General features: G+C 41.5%; 1 protein-coding gene across 2 annotated transcripts in view; it reads right to left on the bottom strand.

The window, feature by feature from the left end:
* rsu1 (Ras suppressor protein 1) overlaps nucleotides 1–13,016 on the bottom strand; it is a 328,064-nt gene extending 315,048 nt beyond the window's left edge. Inside the window, exons 1-2 of one of the 2 annotated variants that reach the window (XM_039754275.1) lie at nucleotides 12,999–13,016; nucleotides 12,583–12,694 (exon numbers count right to left, since the gene is read on the bottom strand). In XM_039754275.1, coding sequence (XP_039610209.1) covers nucleotides 12,583–12,691 — 109 coding nt within the window. In that variant the 5' untranslated portion in view covers nucleotides 12,692–12,694; nucleotides 12,999–13,016. The other variant, XM_039754276.1, reaches the window with a different exon arrangement.
* Between the last annotated feature and the right edge of the window lie 5,543 nt (nucleotides 13,017–18,559).

Below are 18,559 nucleotides of genomic sequence, written 5' to 3'. Positions count from 1 at the left end.
TGGGAAAAGTTATCTGAGACCTCAGATATATTGGGGCGCCCAAACTTTTGCATGGTGCTCCCTTCCCTTTTTCACTATACAATTGTACAAAACAAAAGAAAGACGCTAATCTTGCAAAAAATGCTGAAGGGAAATGTGTCATCTTTAACTTCATGATTTTTGGCCATCAGATCATCTTCTGCTCACTTAACTAATCACATTAACAGACAGTTTAAGCAAAGGTGCCCAAACTTTTCCATACAATTCAAGTAAAGCATGCACTGGTGCCTCACCCACTAGGATCTTACGAGCTGAATCACCATCGGGGGAACGCGCCACATGGTCGTAGTGCCGTAACTGACGCTCCCTCACAATGCTGGTCGTGTGCATCATTCGGGATTGTGTGAGCAACACAAAGTCAAACAAACGGTAGCAAAGGATTTTCTGAAGAGACATAGTACCAAAGGAGTCCAGTCTTCATCTCGGGTCACTGGATAGCGGCCATGTCTCACAAACAGGAAGCACCAGGACTCTAAAGACTTGAGAGCTCTCTCAATCTCAGCATGGTGATCACACACACTTCACCAACAAAGACCAGGTCAGGTCAGGTTGGGTAGCATGCACTGGTACAGCACATTGCCACACCCGCCACATGACGAAAGAGCTCAGGATCCTGGTTGGTAACCCCCAGTCCAGTCCCACCCTCTGGAAACGATAATCCATCTCCCACTGTCAGGTGTTATGTGGGTGTTCACTTGGCCTGGTCCAGCTGCTCGGGTCTTCAACAATGAGGGTCCTATGAGCCAGATCACCCTCGGGTAATAGCACCACATGGCTGCAGTGCCATAACTGACTCCTTCTCACAATGCAGGTAATGTGCCCTCATTCGGGACTCCATGAGCAACACAAAGTCAAACCAACGGTACCCAAGGATTTTCCGGACAGACAAAGTACCAAAGAAGTCCAGTCTTCATCTCAGGTCACGGGATAGCGTCCGTGTCTCACAAACAGGAAGCACCAGGACTCTAAAGACTTGGACCTTCATCCTTATGCATAGATATCGGGAGCGCCACACACCCCTTTTCAGCGAACCCATGACCACCCATGCTCTCCCAATCCGTCTACTGGCTTCATAGGAAGAGTCACATTTTATATATATATATATTTTTTGCATACCACTATATATAAAAGATGGACGCATTTTTCAGATTACAAGTTTTAAAATATCTCAGACCCTCATGGCTTTGAAATTATGATGTCACTAGCACTCCAACACTGAAGCTCCAATATGAACGTAATTCATAAAAATTTCAGCCCTAAAGACAGTAAATGTGAGTTGAGATAAACTAAGTAGACACTGTGTTCATACAATTGGCTGTCCGAGAGTAAATATGCAGCATCAGACTGTCTAAATGTCAGTGAAGTGGTCACACCATCGTATCGCCCCCTTTGAGCTTACCACCTTCTCTACAGTCACCCAGATGAATGCTTTTCTTTCTGCAGCAAGTGGACTGCCGTGTTATTTTTGTGTGCTCTTCGAGTTTTCTCATAACAGACATTCTGCTCTCAGAGCTGTTTTTGGTAAACAAGCCACACAATTACTGCAAATGCAGTGGTGCACAAACACAGCTTTGGTCAACCCTGCATGAGTATCCCCAAGAGTAAAAATGATTACATCTTGCCTGAAGAAGGGGCCCAAGTTGCCTCGAAAGCTTGCATATTGTAATCTTTTAATTTAGCCAATTAAAGGGATCATTTTGCTTGATTTCTCACTAAATTTCTGCCCAATCAAAGAAGTTTCTGCCTCATCCATGGAGTGTTTATTGTTACTTATGGGTCGCCTGGTAGTTTGCTGTATGAAACACACCATAACTAACTGGAGACTAGTGCTAGGCGGTAAGACCAAAATTCTATATCATGATATTTTTCAAAATTATACCGGTTTCACGGTATTTAACGGTATATTTTTTCCCATGCATGAGTGGGTGTTAACCACATTTTCCACTGCAATTACTGCAGCAGACTGGCTAAGGCCGGAGTTATACTTCATGTGACGCAATGCATGCTGCAGCAGATGCTTCTGCTACACAAGCGTTGTAGTGTTCATACTTGTGCGCGTACTTTACGTAAATCTGGAGGAATCCACCAGGTGGCAGTGTGAGATATTATCACGGTAGAGAACATGTTCGGCTTCTCTGTGTTGTGAATTGCCTAGAACACCTATTAAATTCCGATGACACCTTATCGCAATATCTCTGAAAAGGATGTTTATTGATTAAATCCATCAATCCAGGGATGTGTCCATTCCAGGAAGCATTGGGCACGAGTGAGAAACAGTCCCTTGGCGAGACCTCAGCTCATCGCAAGGTGAATACAAGCACACACATACACTAGCGTCATTTTAGCGGCACTAAATCCCCAAATCTGCATATCTTTGGAAGGAAACTGGAGCACAGTATGGAATACAAGCAGGAAATACCAGCAACATAACTCCCTGCGAGACAGCAGTGCTATCGCTCCGCCATCGTGACACCCCAATGTGTGTAATTATTCCCCCATGTGTGTATTTATTAACAGTATTCATTATTTAAACGAAATTATATGTAAAATGTAACATACTCATTTTAATGCATTTCATCATGAAAGTGATATCAAATATAAATCTAAAGACTCTTAACTGTGCAGAGAGTTGGAATATCATACATTTAATTTGTTCTGTGTGGCGATCTATTGCTGCTTTCCGCTGCTGAAGCAAAATGCCGACATACAGATGCATTCGTAGTGCTTTTATATTCAAGCGTTGCATATTCCCGATCGTAATGACACGGTACATTTTAAAAGTCTCAAATACCATCTTTTGTGCCATCTATTTTTTTTTTTTGCAACTTCACATCGGCAACATAATGTATAGCGCTGTATTTGAGCCACTGAGAAAAAAATAAAGGACACGGTGAAAGCGTGTATTTTGTGATTAAAGTGGAAATTTCGGCTTTAATCTCAAAATGTCCACTTTAACGTCGTAGTTTACTTTATTATTAAAGCAGACCATCGTAAGCGTCATCCCAGTTTTAAATCGCTCTGAGCTTCTTGGACCTGACAGCAGGTAAAGTAAAAAAATAAAAAATAGGCGGCACAAAAGATGGTATGTGAGACTTTTAAAATGTATCGTGTCATTACGATCGGGAATATCGACGCTTGAATATAAAAGTACCACGAATGCATCTGTATGTTGGCATTTTGCTTCACCACTTTGAACCATTCATCAAACAGCAAAGCGTGTACATCGATCCCGAAGGATCTCCATAGAGGCTTGCTGTCACATGTAGACACTCTGGCGTCACATTCTGACTTTTAGCACACTCGCCCCGACTTTTGCTGGTACTGCAACTCGGGCACGCGTCACATTAATTTTGAAGACCTGCTCAGAGGATGCGTGAAATGAGCGCTGGGAGCGTGGCAGCCATGATCTTGGTAGGTACGCGTTCTGAGCATGAAGTATAAATCGGCCCTAAAAATAACCTTTTCCACTGTCATGAGAATTGTATATTGTACAATTGTAAACCAACTACAATTTCTGTTAATGTTAACAATCTCTCTCCACTGATACGTTAGCTATATGGATTGTAATGGCGTTGGTTATCTCGATCCACCGCTTGCTTTTTTTATCGTAGGCAGTACCTCTAGCAAACGTGTCTACAAGTGACGTCTGACTCGAGTGTCCTCTAGCTTTTTCAGTTTTACTCGAGGGCGTGGAGGGTACCAATCTTAGTTCCATATGTTCATGGTACTCCAAAGCATGTTTGCAGCTAAGATGATGCAGCAAATTGCTGCCTCCAGCCACAACTTTCGCTTGACAGCATTTGCAGTAGACAGTTGTTTGGTCCACATTCGACCTTTTAAAACAAAGTATCTCCAGACAACAGACAATACAATTTATTTTTTGTATCGCCCAAAATCACACATGGGCTTTAACAGGCCCTGCCTCTTGACAGTCCCTTAGTCTTGACTCTCTAAGAAGACAAGAAAAAACTCCCAAAAAAACAATTGTAGGGAAAAAATGGAAGAAACCTTGGGAAAGGCAGTTCAGAGAGTGAACCCCTTGCCAGGTAGGTTGGGTGTGCAGTGGGTGTCAAAAAGAAGGGGGTCAGACACGCATCATCATGTTCAACTTTATTGTCTGCTACAGCTTCGGAATGTTCTCTGTCCATTTTCACTGTTCAGTACGGTATAGCAGTGAAAAAGGTCCCCCCTTAAACAGTTTCCCACTGTGCCGCATTCCGAACGATGTTTAGGCTATTTAAACCGGTGTTGCAGTATAACAAAAATAAAAAACGGTTTTCGGTATGAACCAGTATTCCTCCCAGCACTACTGGAGACTGGCACGAAGAAAATAAGTATGTTCTGATCTGGCACAGTGTAAATGGACCAAGAGTGTGAAAATGCCTTGTGTGTGTCAGGTATGAGTGTGAACGCATTTGTGTAGGTGACTGAGCCCTACAATGGACTGGCACCCTGTCCTGTTTTCTATCTTGTTCTGTAGCTAGGAATGGAATTAAGCCCCTATTAAACTTAAATGGATTAAGTCGGCCTGAGAATAAGATGTTATGGAAATCCACTATCACCCATGGATAACAATGGAGTTGAAACAAGCCAGCACTCCTACAGCAAACTCTATGCACTTTACTAAATCTTTCCACAGATTCATTCTGGAAGTTTTAGAGTACAAACGGCAGATCGAGTTGCTAAGAAACTGAGTTAATCCAAACATCCAAAAACAGCAATTGCTCAGCTTTGTACCTTCTTCATAACACAGCTTGATTAGAGAAAGGCTACAACTCATTCACTTTACCAAATTTATTTTTAGGTGGAGGTACAAGGTAATGAGGTCAAATATTCACTATTGAAATAAATATGTAGAGAGTCTGATTATGCAATGTTTCAAATATCAAAAAAGCAGATTTTAGCAGGTTGTGGGTGCTTGTGGAAAATCAAAATTGACTTCCATGTCTTAAAATGACAGTTTTAGTCAATATTAGGCCTTTTTTGTATATGACTCTGTGATACCTAAATCTCGGCAAAGAAACAAAAATGTGGCACATGTGGCTTCTTAAATATCCACCCAGAATGCACAGAATAACTGCTGAAAAAAATGACGTATCTTGTTTAAACAAGTTACATCATTCTCACAGGCTCCAAAGCCCACTGTAAAGACTGCATCTCTGTTGTTAGTTACAATTTGTTACTCACCCTCACTTATTCTGTTTCTCTTCTTAGTACTCAAATGTGACACTTGGTGCCACTGCCCACCTGCCAAGTTGTTCTGCCTGCCTAAGGTAAAGTCATCCCTGACGGAGGATCACATGAATCGTGAGGTAAAGGGGTCCTTTCATCGGATTGGCTGGCCCAGCGTGGACTCAGCTGTGGAATGACCAATAGGGGGAGGCACCTTGATGGCCGATATCTCCAGGACTCCAAACAAATCCAAATCATTTTATGGGATATCATCTACTGTTAAATTCTGCTCCGAACTTGTAAAATTTTAATTTTTATACTGTATTGAGGATTTGTTCAGTTCTGTGTATTGTAATGGCCTCCTTCTTTTTGACACCCACTGCACGCCCAACCTACCAGGAAAGGGGTCTCTCTTTGAACTGCCTTTCCCAAGGTTTCTTCCATTTTTCCCTACTAGGGTTTTTTTGGGAGTTTTTTTTTGTCTTCTTAGAGAGTCAAGGCTGGGGGGCTGTCAAGAGGCAGGGCCTGTTAAAGCCCACTGCGGCACTTCTTGTGTGATTTTGGGCTATACAAAAAATAAATTGTATCGTATTGTACTGTTTCTGATCCAGTTTGGTCCAGACATTATCTCTGTATTTTTCAGAAACAGTTTGACCTCTGTCTAAGGGTAGCTGCAATAGAATTGTTTATTTTAATTGTGAGTTTTGCAGTTTGCCCCACTTAGTCATGGTACCAGGCCTGCTGATTTCCAAAGATTTCACGCAAGTAGTTTGTTACTTTAATATACATACAGGTGGACATGGAGGCACACAGCCACTCAAAATTTGTATTACGTTTGGGCAGCTTGCTTGACCTATCAGATCATAAGTTTGATGATAAACAGAAAGAAATGAACACACACAAACTTAGATTGGCGTGGAGTGACTTAATACCTCTGTCAGCGTCTACCTTTACAGATCTATCAAGCTGTGTATACCTTGTTGACTTCATTCTGTGCGGCCCCCTACCCTCAAATCTGCTCCTAGTGGATTATTTATATGCAGTACATTTGGTACTCCGTCTTACTACAATTTTTTTTTTTATTATCAGTTATTATTTATTACTCTCTATTTACTTACCCATTATTTACTGTTAATATATTTATAGTATAGTGTCTTGCAATTGTCCTGTGTTTATGTACTGTATATGTTGCACCGCAGCCCTGTTACTTCGTACCACTGTATGCTGCAATACTGCATACGGATGGCATGATAATAGAGCCATTTGACTTGATGCAATGTGTTAAGGATTTAACTAATATTATTTAAACTGTTCACTTTACTCACCATTCATTTCTTTACATAATAAATAATTGTACTGGATTATAAAATTGTATAGCACTTCTTCTTTCGGCTGCTCCCATTAAGGGTTGCACAGCAGATCATCTCTTTCCATCTATAAACTGTATAGCACAATCAGTGATATTATAAAATCTTCCACTGAGTGATTTCCTGCAATATCACAAAAGTTTAATTTGCATGGAAGTACTATAAAGGCCAATCCATACCGATTATAGGTGCGCTTGCACATATTGAGAAAGCCCATGTCTTCGTTCACTCTGTCTATCTTTCCATATAAAACAACTTGTTTCAACATGGACCAATGTTGTTGAGATGTGGCACACTTTTCTTCAAACAAATTTGTCGAGTCAGTTAAACTTCCCATCAGATATCTCAAACTGATCACGCTGTATGAAGCTTTAAAACTTCGAAATCTCCCATTGGAAAGCATTGGCGAATTTGCGAACTTGTGTGTCTTTAAACAGAGAAACATTCTGCGTGATTTCAACTAGTAATTAGGTTACTGTAAAAACTTTACAGTGAGAGCGGCTGCTTAAACTTGTATACTTTGTATATTTTCCTCCTTTACTCATCTGACAGCTGCACGGGTGCCAAACATGAGCACACACAATTCACACTGTTAACTAATAAGAGTAGGAAAAAAACACGTATCACTTCTCTGGAATGGCAAAACAATTACGTAAGCACATACAAGACCGAAATGATGAAACAATATTATCTGCAGATTTTTATTGTAAAAAAACGACATTATCAACCTGCAAATAAACTGCGTCTGAACTAATTAATAACTTGGAAGGGGCAGTTGCTCTAACTTTTAGAAACATAGATTCAAAAATGGAAAGTGGCATCAGGTTGGGGCTTCAGTGGCATAATTCCCTGATCTCCGAGTCCCAGATATACACAAATAATCGCAACAAGCCTCTCATCTTCTTGCCCATCGTAAACCATTTGTATTCCCATTATCTAATAAATCGGTTCCTTTCAAAGTTCACATTTATTTTTATAATTGTAGCAAATTACTGGGTTTTAACAAATATTAATAGCTAGAGTGGGAAATTATTTTAGTTCCTTTGCTCCTTTCTTTGGATAATATTGATATTGATTTTATTCTGTCCTCCTAGCCATCGCACCTTACTTTAAATTAGTATTGTTTTTTTTTTCAGTCGACTAGATCAGGGTCCTCAATCACGGTCCTGGAGAGCCGCAGTGGCTGCAGGTTTTGCTCCAACCTAGTTGCTTAATAAAAGCACTTATTGCTAAAGTAACACTTCTGCTTCACTTTAGTGATTTTGAGCCCTTATTGCTTAATTTTGTCTTAAACAGCTATTTTAATTGCTCCTTATTATTTATAACATGCAAATGACAAGAGAGCAGCATTTCTCCATTTAGCTTATTTACATTTACACCTGTGTGTATTTACCTGCACTATTGGGTTTAATTAAATACTTGGAAGAAAAATGAAGAGAAAAAAGTGAAGGACTGAGAATTACTCGTCCATTTTAGCCTTCAAATCATTTGCATGATAGAAAGGGAAAGAAAATCTAGGATATGAGAATGACCTGACATTGCAGAGTTAATTTAATTTCATAGCTTGTTAGTGCTTTATTGGCAAGAATTGCTTTCTAATTAAGCAACCAGGTCAGAACAAAAACCTGCAGCCCCTGCGCCTCTCCAGGACTGGGATTGAGGACCCCTGGACTAGATTACTGTAACGCACTCCTCTCAGGACCACCCAAAAAAGACATCAATCACTTGCAACGAGTGCAGAATGCAGCTGCTAGAATCCTAACTAGGAAAAGAAAATCAGAGCACATTTCTCCAGTTTTGATGTCACTACACTGGTTACCTGTGTCATTCAGGATTGACTTTAAAATTCTGCTTATGGTTTTTAAAGCCTTAAATAATCTGCCATTTTATATATCGGAATGTCTTGACACCCTATATTCCAAATCGCAACCTCAGATCCTCAAATGAGTGTCTCCTTAGAATTCCAAGAACAAAACTTAAAAGAAGTGGTGAGGCGGGCAGGCTGACCTTCTGCTGCTATGCACCTCAAATCTGGAATAGCCTGCCAATAGGAATTCACCAGGCTGATACAGTAGAGCACTTTAAAACACTGCTGAAAACACATTACTTTAACATGGCTTTCTCCTAATTTCACTTTAACTTAATCCGGATACTCTGTATGTTCAATTCTTCATAATAACTATTCATGGTGGCTCTAAAATCCATTACTGACCCCAACACTCTCTTGGTTTCTTTTTCCGGTTTCTTTGTGGTGGCGGCCTGCCACCACCACCTACTCAAAGCATAATGATGCTCCAGCAATGATGGACGGAAAGCCAGAAGTCTACGTGACCATCATCATTGAGTCCACCATCCATCGAGTCCACCCTGGCCATCGGACCTTACTTATTCTATGTTAATTAATGTTGACTTATTTTTATTTTTTATTGTGTCTTCTATTTTTCAATTCTTCATTTTGTAAAGCACTTTGAGCTACATTTTTTTTGTGCTATATAAATAAATGTTGTTGTTGTCTTATCTTATTTTTATATTTTTCTTCCTTCATCCTTGTAAAGCACTTTAAGCAACATAATCTGTATGAAAATGTGCTATAGAAATAAATGTTGTTATTGCTAGTAACAGTCATTTTACATTAATGGATACTTTGCTAATTATTGATACGACTCTATTGGGTAGACTTTCAAAAATGTTATTTTTGGGAAAACTGAACAACAGTCAGTGACAGAGCCTCCACCATTAATTAACACACATCAGTTGGTGACATTTTCACTTTTACCTGAATTGCAGGTCTGCTCTGTGTGAGAGCACTAAGCCACCACACGCCTCGACGTGTGACATTTTGATCCCCAATGTAAAGTGCTGCTACAAAGTGTGGATTGAAGTCTGCTAACACATGGAGTTGTATTCTTAAATTAGAGTGTCGAAAACTGGAGCGCAGATGGAGAACAACAAAGCTACATGTCTTTCAAATTGCATGGACAGAGAGTGTATATAAATATAAAAAGGCCCTCTTTAAAGCTCGCTCAGAATACTATTCTACATTAATAGATAGCAATAATAAAAATCCTAGGGTACTTTTTAGAGCAGTGGCTAAATTAACAAATGGGAATTCAGATCAACAGTGCAAAATACCAACAGATATTAGCAGTACAGACTTTATGAACTTCTTCAATGAGAAAATTAAAAATATAAGATCCCAGATCTCAGCATCACAGTACAAACCAAATACTAGCTTAGCAGACCCTGTCGCACATTGCATTCAGCACTTTAATAATTTTAATCCTGTAACTGAGCAGGAAGTCTTAACTTTAATTACTAAAATGAAGCCCACTACTTGTTCCCTAGATCCAGTGCCAACAAAACTAGTAAAAAGTGCAATGGATGTTCTTGCAGCGCCTATTCTAACCGTTATCAATAGTTCATTACTGCATGGCACCGTACCTGATGCACTAAAAGTGTCAGTCATTAAACCTTTACTTAAAAAGTCAGACCTAGACCCACACATACTAAATAACTATAGGCCTATTTCAAATTTACCATTTCTCTCTAAAATACTAGAAAGTAGTCGCCAGTCAGCTTCAGTCACACCTTACGCGTTACAATTTATTTGAGAAATTCCAGTCTGGCTTTCGCACTGGTCATAGTACAGAAACGGCACTAACACGGGTTGTAAATGACATTCTGATATCCTCTGATGAAGGAAATTCCACTGTAATTATGTTGTTGGACTTAAGTGCAGCATTTGACACCATTGACCATTCTATTTTACTGCACAGGCTAGAAAGCGATGTTGGGCTTACAGGCCCCGTGCTCGCTTGGTTCAGTTCTTATTTATCAAATCGATTCCAGTATGTACAGAAATGTGCTGACAGTACTCCATCATTATACACAGAAGTTCAATATGGTGTCCGCAGGAACTCAGTACTGGGACCTTTACTGTTTTCACTTTACATGCTTCCACTGGGATCTCTCATTAGGAAACATAATGTTAATTTTCACTTTCGTATGCAGATGACACCCAGTTATACCTTTCATTTAAATCAAATGAAGTTTCTCCGATGTTGTCTTTAATTAGTTGTGTTAGTGAATTAAAGGAATGGATGAATGAGAACTACTTGTCTTTAAATACAGATAAAACAGAGATGTTAATTGTTGGAGGGAATGGCGCTGATCACAGCAATATTTTGTCGTCATTTAACTCAGTTGGAATCCCAATTAATTTTACTGAATCAGCCCGCAATCTAGGAGTTATCTTTGACTCTAGCATGTCATTTAAAGCACATATTACAAAGTCGTCCAAAACATGTTTCTTCCATCTTAAAAATGTTAGGAAATTAAAGGCTTTCTAAATAAACAGGATTGTGAGAAATTAATTCATGCATTTATCTCTAGTAGGATTGACTACTGCAATGCGGTGTTCACTGGCTGTTCAAACTGTTCTCTATACAGCCTCCAGTTAATCCAAAATGCCGCTGCAAGAATTATTACAAGAACAAGAAAATATGAACACATAACCCCAGTTCTTAAATCTTTACACTGGCTCCCAGTTAAGTTTAGGGCAGATTTCAAAATCCTCCTTTTAACATATAAAGCATTAAATGGCCAAGGTCCGCTTACTTGTCTGAACTTATCATGACTTACAAACCTGGCACATTAAGATCTCAAGATGCGGTCTGCTTAGGATTCCAAGGATTAATAAAATAACAGTGGGAGGTCGAGCTTTTAGTTACAGGGCCCCTAAACTGTGGAATGGTCTTCCTGCTTCCATAAGAGATGCCCCTTCAGTCTCAGCCTTTAAATCCCGGCTGAAGACTCACTACTTCAGTTTAGCATATCCTGACTAGAGCTGCTGATTAACTGTACATACTGCATCTCTGTTGTTAGTCATTAGCACTATAACATAAGTAACATGATAATTATATTTGAATACTAACCCTCACCTATTCTGTTTCTTTTCTCGGTACCCAAATGTGGCCATTGGTGCCACGCCCACCTGCCAAGTTGTTTGCCTGCCTATGGTAAAGTCATCCCTGATGGAGGATCACAGGAATCATGGGAAAGAGGGTCCTTTCATGAACAACGTTTCAGCCGTGGCATGGCCAAATGGGGAGGCAGCTAGATGGATGAGGTCTCCAGGACTCTAAAAATATCCAAACCTAATTATGTCATATCATCTACTGTTAAACCGTACTTCTAAAATTTTTATTATTATGCTGTCTTAAGGAATTGTTCTGTTGTGTATATTGTATTGTATTGACCCCTACTTTTGACACCCACTGCACGCCCAACCTACCTGGAAAGGGGTCTCTCTTTGAACTGCCTTTCCGAGGTTTCTTCCATTTTCCCTACAAGGTTTTTATTGGGAGTTTTTCCTTGTCTTCTCAGAGAGTCAAGGCTGGGGGCTGTCAAAGGCAGGGCCTGTTAAAGCCCATTGCGGCACTTCCTGTGTGATTTTGGGCTATACAAAAATAAACTGTATTGTATTGTATTGTAAACTGTATTCTGTTATCGTTATCAGTTTTTGAAAATGGCTCCCTGTTCAGTAAACAAAAATGTAACAACTGATTCTTAGATTTAAGCACATAAAAATATGAAATGCCTCAAATTCCCTATCAGTTAACTTGTTCGCCGAACACACCTGAATGTTGAGACTGTCTGACTTGTATTAATTCTGACAAAACAGAAAACTTCCTGCAGTTTTATTTCCAGTGATGTGGCCTGCGTATTGATCTGATCTATGTACTTATTTGGGTATGCGAAAGGCGCTATATGGCCTGGCTGATATGATTATAAAAAAAAAAAAAAACTTTATTTCATCCCACTACCCCCAGTTACGATCAGGTGTTTCACCGTCCAAGTGAAATCAACAGACGTGTGCCCCCCATCACCTATCAGTTATGACAGCAGAGACCCGCACGCTACAAGCACGTAAAGCCTCGTATTTGTGATGCGCCTGCGACTCCCGACAAACGGGGGTGGAGAAGGAGGGCGGAGTTTCACTTACAAAGCCCAGGCACGTCCAGCATGTTGGAGATGCCCCTGTCGGACATGTCCACCTCGAGAAGGCTCTTCTCCCGAGTCTCCTCAACGATTTTCTTCAAAGATTTGGACATTTTCTGAAAAGAGAAATAAACAAACAAGTTTCGCTTTACGGGTCATACACACACAAGCCTGAGCAACTTGTACTCGGGACTACAAAGTTGTCTGACAAGCGAACTCTCCTCCGACCTGCACAGGACGAGACAAGCAAAAAGGATGCAACCGACCTTTACGTCTAAATTCCGGACTGCGTGGAAATGCCGATTAGCGTTATCGAAGAATGAATACGGAAAGAAAACGAGCAAAAAAAAAATCGCCCTTCCTCGTAAAGCGGAGCACGCCCAACAGGAAATGAGCGCCGAAGGCAGTGAAAATGCTCACATTCCGTAAAAGGAGACTTCCTCACTCGACGGCCGCGCAGGCCCTGGCGCCTCTGGAAAGCGAGCGAGCCGGGCGGGAGAACCTCGGGACGAGCCAATCAGTCGCACGTGTGGGCCGGTGTCGGAGATGAGGGCGTGGCCGAGCGTGTTACCGGGGCAACGGGCACCCCAGCTGGCGCGGGAGGCTGAACGGCGGGCGCCTGTATTGCCTGTAGTAGTAGTGGAGGCGCCGGGTGGCGCAGCACGCTACAAAGAGATCGTGAGTGAAGATGCGGGACCAGGAGCAGGACGGACCGACGTCGCCTAGTTAGAAAGCTTATAAGGACGCCAATTTTGAAATGATTTAAACAGAAAGGCTGGGGTAAAGTACTTTAAAATAAGTGTAAATACACAACTTCTTCTGGTTATCGCTCAGTCTTTAGTGCGGCCAGGATAGGCACCCGCACACCACCTGCCGAAGTTGAATGGGGACTTCAGCCTTATGTGTTGCCTTGTGCATTTAGGGCAATAAAACAATTACTTTCATGTTTTCTTTAAACTGGTCACAAAAAAACAATACAAGAAGATAAACACGAGATAAAAAGTATACATGTAGCACGTAAGATACGTTGTATACAATTATGTTTTTTCAAATACAGAGGGGGCCAAAAAATGTATACACACTTCAACAAAAAACCCTGTATTAAAGTTGTGATATTAAATTGATACAAATATCAAGGGATTAACTTAAGTCACTTTTGACTTCAACATTTACAACAGGTGCTCAAAATGGTTACCATGAGTGCCCAGACAATGCTGATTATGGCAGACTACTGCTTGAAGAACATTAGCCTAAGTGTCCAGTGGGACTAACGTGCATCCCGCTTCAATTTCTTCTCAAAGCGCTGCCAGTGTAGCTGGTTTCGTTCTTTCGAGTAATGACATCTTCCGAGATCACGTCATACTACACATTGCTCCCGTAATTCGGTTAAACTTCAGAAAAGTCCTGAGATAACAAATGTTAGTGTATACATTTTAACCCCCCCCCCATACTTGTGTAGCATATTCCAGTATTGTATATAGTATGCATCAGCTATACTTGAGTAAAAATAGAAATACCATTCTATACCATTTGCCCCTGAGCAAACTACAAGTCTGTCCATCTGTTTTATAAACCCACATATCCAGACGAGATTTTGGGGGGAAGCTGGAACCTAAACCAGAAAACATCGGGCGCAAGGCAGAAAAATTCCCTGGACAGAGCGCCATTACAGGGTGAACACACAAACACATACTAGGGCCAGTTTAGCATCTCCAACCCACCTAACGTGCCTGTCTTCAAACTGTGGGGGGACACCAGAGCAGCAAGAGGAACTCCACATGGACAAGGGGAGAACATGCAAATTCTATGCAGGGAGGAAACCATGACATGAAACCCCGTCTCCTTGCTACAAGACCACTGTGTGCACCCCAAACTACAAGTGGAAGTTTTAAAATATTTGATATTAATTGTACTTAAGTTCATTTGGCCCTCTGTATCCGTGGGGATTTGGTTCCAGGACCCCCCTGTGCGATGCTTTAAGTCCAGCCATCCATTATCCAACCCACTATATCCTAGCTTTATGTAAAAAAAAAAAAAATACAGCGTAAAATTTGCATATAACCTACGCACATCCTTTCGTATACTTTAAATCATCTCCAGATTACTTATAACGCCTAATGCAATGTAAGTTTAATTTACTTAGTTGTTATACAGGGCTGTGCTGTTTAGGGAATAATGACAAGAAAAAAAGTGTCTGTACGTGTTGAGCTCTGACTCAGTCATGGGTGCGCCTAACTGCATGTTAATGGCAACATAATTCTTTTTTTTTTTTTTTTAATTCTTTTACATTTACAGTATCTGACAAAAGCAAGTACACCCCTCACATTTTTGTAAATATTTTATGATATCTTTTCATGGGACAACACTGAAGATATGATATGATACAATGTAAAGAAGTCCGTGTACAGCTTGTATAACAGTGTAAAGTTGCTGTCCCCTCAGAATAACTCAACACACAGCCATGTCCCAAATTGCGCTGAATTGTAGAACGATGTCCAGATACACCATCTGCAGTGAGATGTTCTTGAGGTCTTTGGAGGTGATCTGTGGGTTGTCTGTCACCATTCTCACAATCCTAACTCTGCATATGCCACTCCTGGATTTTCTTGGCCTGTGTGGCGGCTGGGGTGGTACCCAGCTGGGACGCCCAGGAGGACCAGAGGAGACTGCGCTCCTCCGTCACGAGGCACGCCCTGGTTGTGTTGGGGCCACCCGGTGCCTGAAGAACCCTGGACCTCAGCACTTCCGCCACACCAGGAAATGCTGGGGGAGAAGACTGGGACACCGGAGGGCTTCGGGTGCGCAGCCTGGCACTTCCGCCACACGGGTTTGTGTCCGAGGAGGACTGCCGGAAGCAGCTGGAGCCCATCCGGGCTGATATGTAAGGGGCTGCCTCCCTGCATTCGAGGCGAGTCGGGTGGAAGAGGGACGGAGCTGAGAGAGGAGTGGAGGTGGCCAGAAGGAAGGCACTGGGAAGAGAGGCCTGGACTTTGGGGATCGGTGCAGGAGGCACTGGGTTTATGCACGAAAGATAATTGTAAGTACTGTAAATAAATATGAGTGTGTTGGGTGCAAAACCGTTGTCCGTCTGTCTGTGTCCGGGTCACGCGTCCACACCTGCCAGACCTGGGTTGGTTTAACATCAACTGTGCCTGTGGCCTTCCATTTCCTGATTCCATTCCTCACAGTTGACACTGACAGTTTAAACCTCTGAGATGGCTTTTTGTAGCCTTCCGCTAAACCAGGAGACTCAACAATCTTTGTTTTCAGATCTTTGGAGAGTTGATTTGAGGATCCCATGCTGTCTGTCCTCCTTCAGAGGAGAGTCAAAGGGAAGGAAGCACAACTTGCAATTGACCACCTTAAATACCTTTGACCACTCATGATTGGACACTCCTGTCTGTGAAGTTCAAGGCTTGATGAGCTCATCCAACAAGTAATCAGCATTGAGCAGTGACAGGCATTCAAATCAGCACAATGACAAGGGGACACACATTTGTGCACAGTCAGTTTTTCACATTTGATTTAATTTCATACAACTAAATACTGCTTGGGTGGCGCAGTGGTAGCACTGGTGCCTAGCAGTTAGGAGACCCGGGTTCACTTCCTGGGTCCTCTCTGCGTGGAGTTTGCATGTTCTCCCCGTGTCTGCGTGGGTTTCCTCCCACAGTCCAAAGACATGCCGGTGAGGTGCATTGGCGATCCTAAATTGTCCCTAGTGTGTGCTTGGTGTGTGGGTGTGCCCTGCGGTGGGCTGGCGCCATGCCTGGGGTTTGTTTCCTGCCTTGCGCCCTGTGTTGGCTGGGATTGGCTCCAGCAGACCCCTGTGACCCTGTAGTTAGGATATAGCGGGTTGGATAATGGATGGATGGATAAATACGGCTTCACTAAAAATCTTTGTTCAGAAAACACCGCAGTACTCAGATGTTCCTAGGAAATGAAAGACACACCACTGATATCTTTTGTGTTGAAAGGAGAGTCGATTATTATGCAGGCTGAGAGGAGTTCACAAACTTTTTCATGACTGTAACAACGGGGACATTTTAATTCAGAGCAAAACTAATTAACAAACAAACCCATTAAGGAGAAAGTACAATTATGCCTAAATTATAACTATTATGCCTTCCGAGTCCAAAATAAAAGGGACAATTTAATTAATGTCCTAATTAAATGTTACAGATTATTAATAACTGATCTAGTATAACACATAAAACATGCTTCCATAGGTCATTAACATAAGAAACAGAAGTATTTTCCTCTAATCACAATTATTAATCCCATATAATCATTATAAAACATCACAATAAATAATAAAAAGAATGTTTTGAAATGCAGTAAGTTTATTTCTTCAGAATATGTGAAGGCCAGTAGTAAACTTTACTTAAATCAAAACTGTAAGTCCGTAAACAAGAATATGACCAAATCTATAAGGATCTGATCTGATGGCAAGGATACACAAATACTAAAGGCAATGAAGTTGTAGTCTTAATTATGAAAAAATAGGAGAAAACCGTAATAATGTTTCACGCTCTGGTCAAGAAAGGGAATATACAAGTCCAAAATAAATGCTGGGGTGCCAACCGGGTCACCTATTTTCATAGCAGCTTTGGCCAGGCAACAAAATAAACAGGCGTAAACTCAAGAATATAAAGATCAGGCTATAAGGCTTCCAGAATAAAGGCTGGTTAGCACCGAAGTCTCGGGTTGCCGGTTGCAGAGCCAGCCAGTGGTCGGCTCTTTCCCCAAATGAGACGCCTCCTTTTGCGGGCATGTTGGTTTTATAGGGCTGGGTCTGGAAAGGGCGGAGTTAGTTGCCGTCATGGGGTCACGTCTCGGAGATGTGTGTGAAAAAAGAGACCATCCTGTCAGTGACTGTGCCCCCTAGTGACCTGCTGGTAGCACTTACCTCGGATGAGCCCGGAAGGTGACCCTCTGACGCTCATGCCTGACAACATTTAATAGTGAAAAGGCAATCGTAGTGTTGGTCAGCGACGCTTGCACAATACGTCGTACGGCAAGTCAGTGGCTTTGTGCTTCTTGGCGTCCTTAGTGTTAGACCTGAGCGTTACTCGGGCTGTGAAAACCGTGCTAAAAGCGTCAGTTCCGAGTGTCGCTGTCTTGCGTAAGCATTAGAACCGAGAATCACTCGGGCTGTAAAGGTGCTGTCAATGCTGACGTTCTTCGGAGTAATTGCGTCTGAGTGCAGGTATTCACTAATTATGAAATATCTGCACTTTACCAACAATGAAGACTTTGATGAGAATACCCATCCAGCACCCAAAATGAAGACAATTTGGGAGATATGCCAACAACAACAACATTTATTTTTATAGCACATTTTCATACAAACAGTAGCTCAAAGTGCTTTACATAATGAAGAATAGAGAAATAAAAGACACAGTAAGAAAATAAAATAAGTCAACATTAATTAACATAGAATAACAGTAAGGTCCGATGGCCAAGGTGGACAGAAAAAAAAAAAAAACCGCTGGAGAAAAAATAAAATCTGCAGGGATTCCAGACCATGAGACCCCCAGTCCCCTCTGGGTATTCTACCTAACATAAATGAAACAGTCCTCTTTGTAGTTAGGGTTCTCACGGGAAGGACTTGATGATGATGGTCACGTAGACTTCTGGCTTTTAGTCCATCAATGTTGGTGCATCAGGATGCTTTGAGTGGGTGGTGGTGGCGCTGGCTGCCACCACAAAGAAACCGGAAAAAGAAACAGAAGAGAGAGTAGGGGTCAGTATGGATTTTAGAGCCACCATGAGCAGTTATTATGATGAATTGAACATACAGAGTATCAGGATTAAATTACAGTGAAGTTAGGAGAAAGCCATTTTAAAGTAATGTGTTTTCAGCAGTGTTTTAGTGCTCCACCGTATCAGCCTGGTGAATTTCTATTGGCAGGCTATTTTCCATATTTTAGGTGCATAACATCAGAAGGCCGCCTCACCACTTCTTTTAAGTTTAGCTTTTG

Source organism: Polypterus senegalus, chromosome 5 (genome assembly GCF_016835505.1).
Source record: "Polypterus senegalus isolate Bchr_013 chromosome 5, ASM1683550v1, whole genome shotgun sequence".
In the NCBI taxonomy this organism is placed as follows: Eukaryota; Metazoa; Chordata; class Cladistia; order Polypteriformes; family Polypteridae; genus Polypterus; species Polypterus senegalus.
This window is presented reverse-complemented; position numbering and strand designations above follow the sequence as displayed.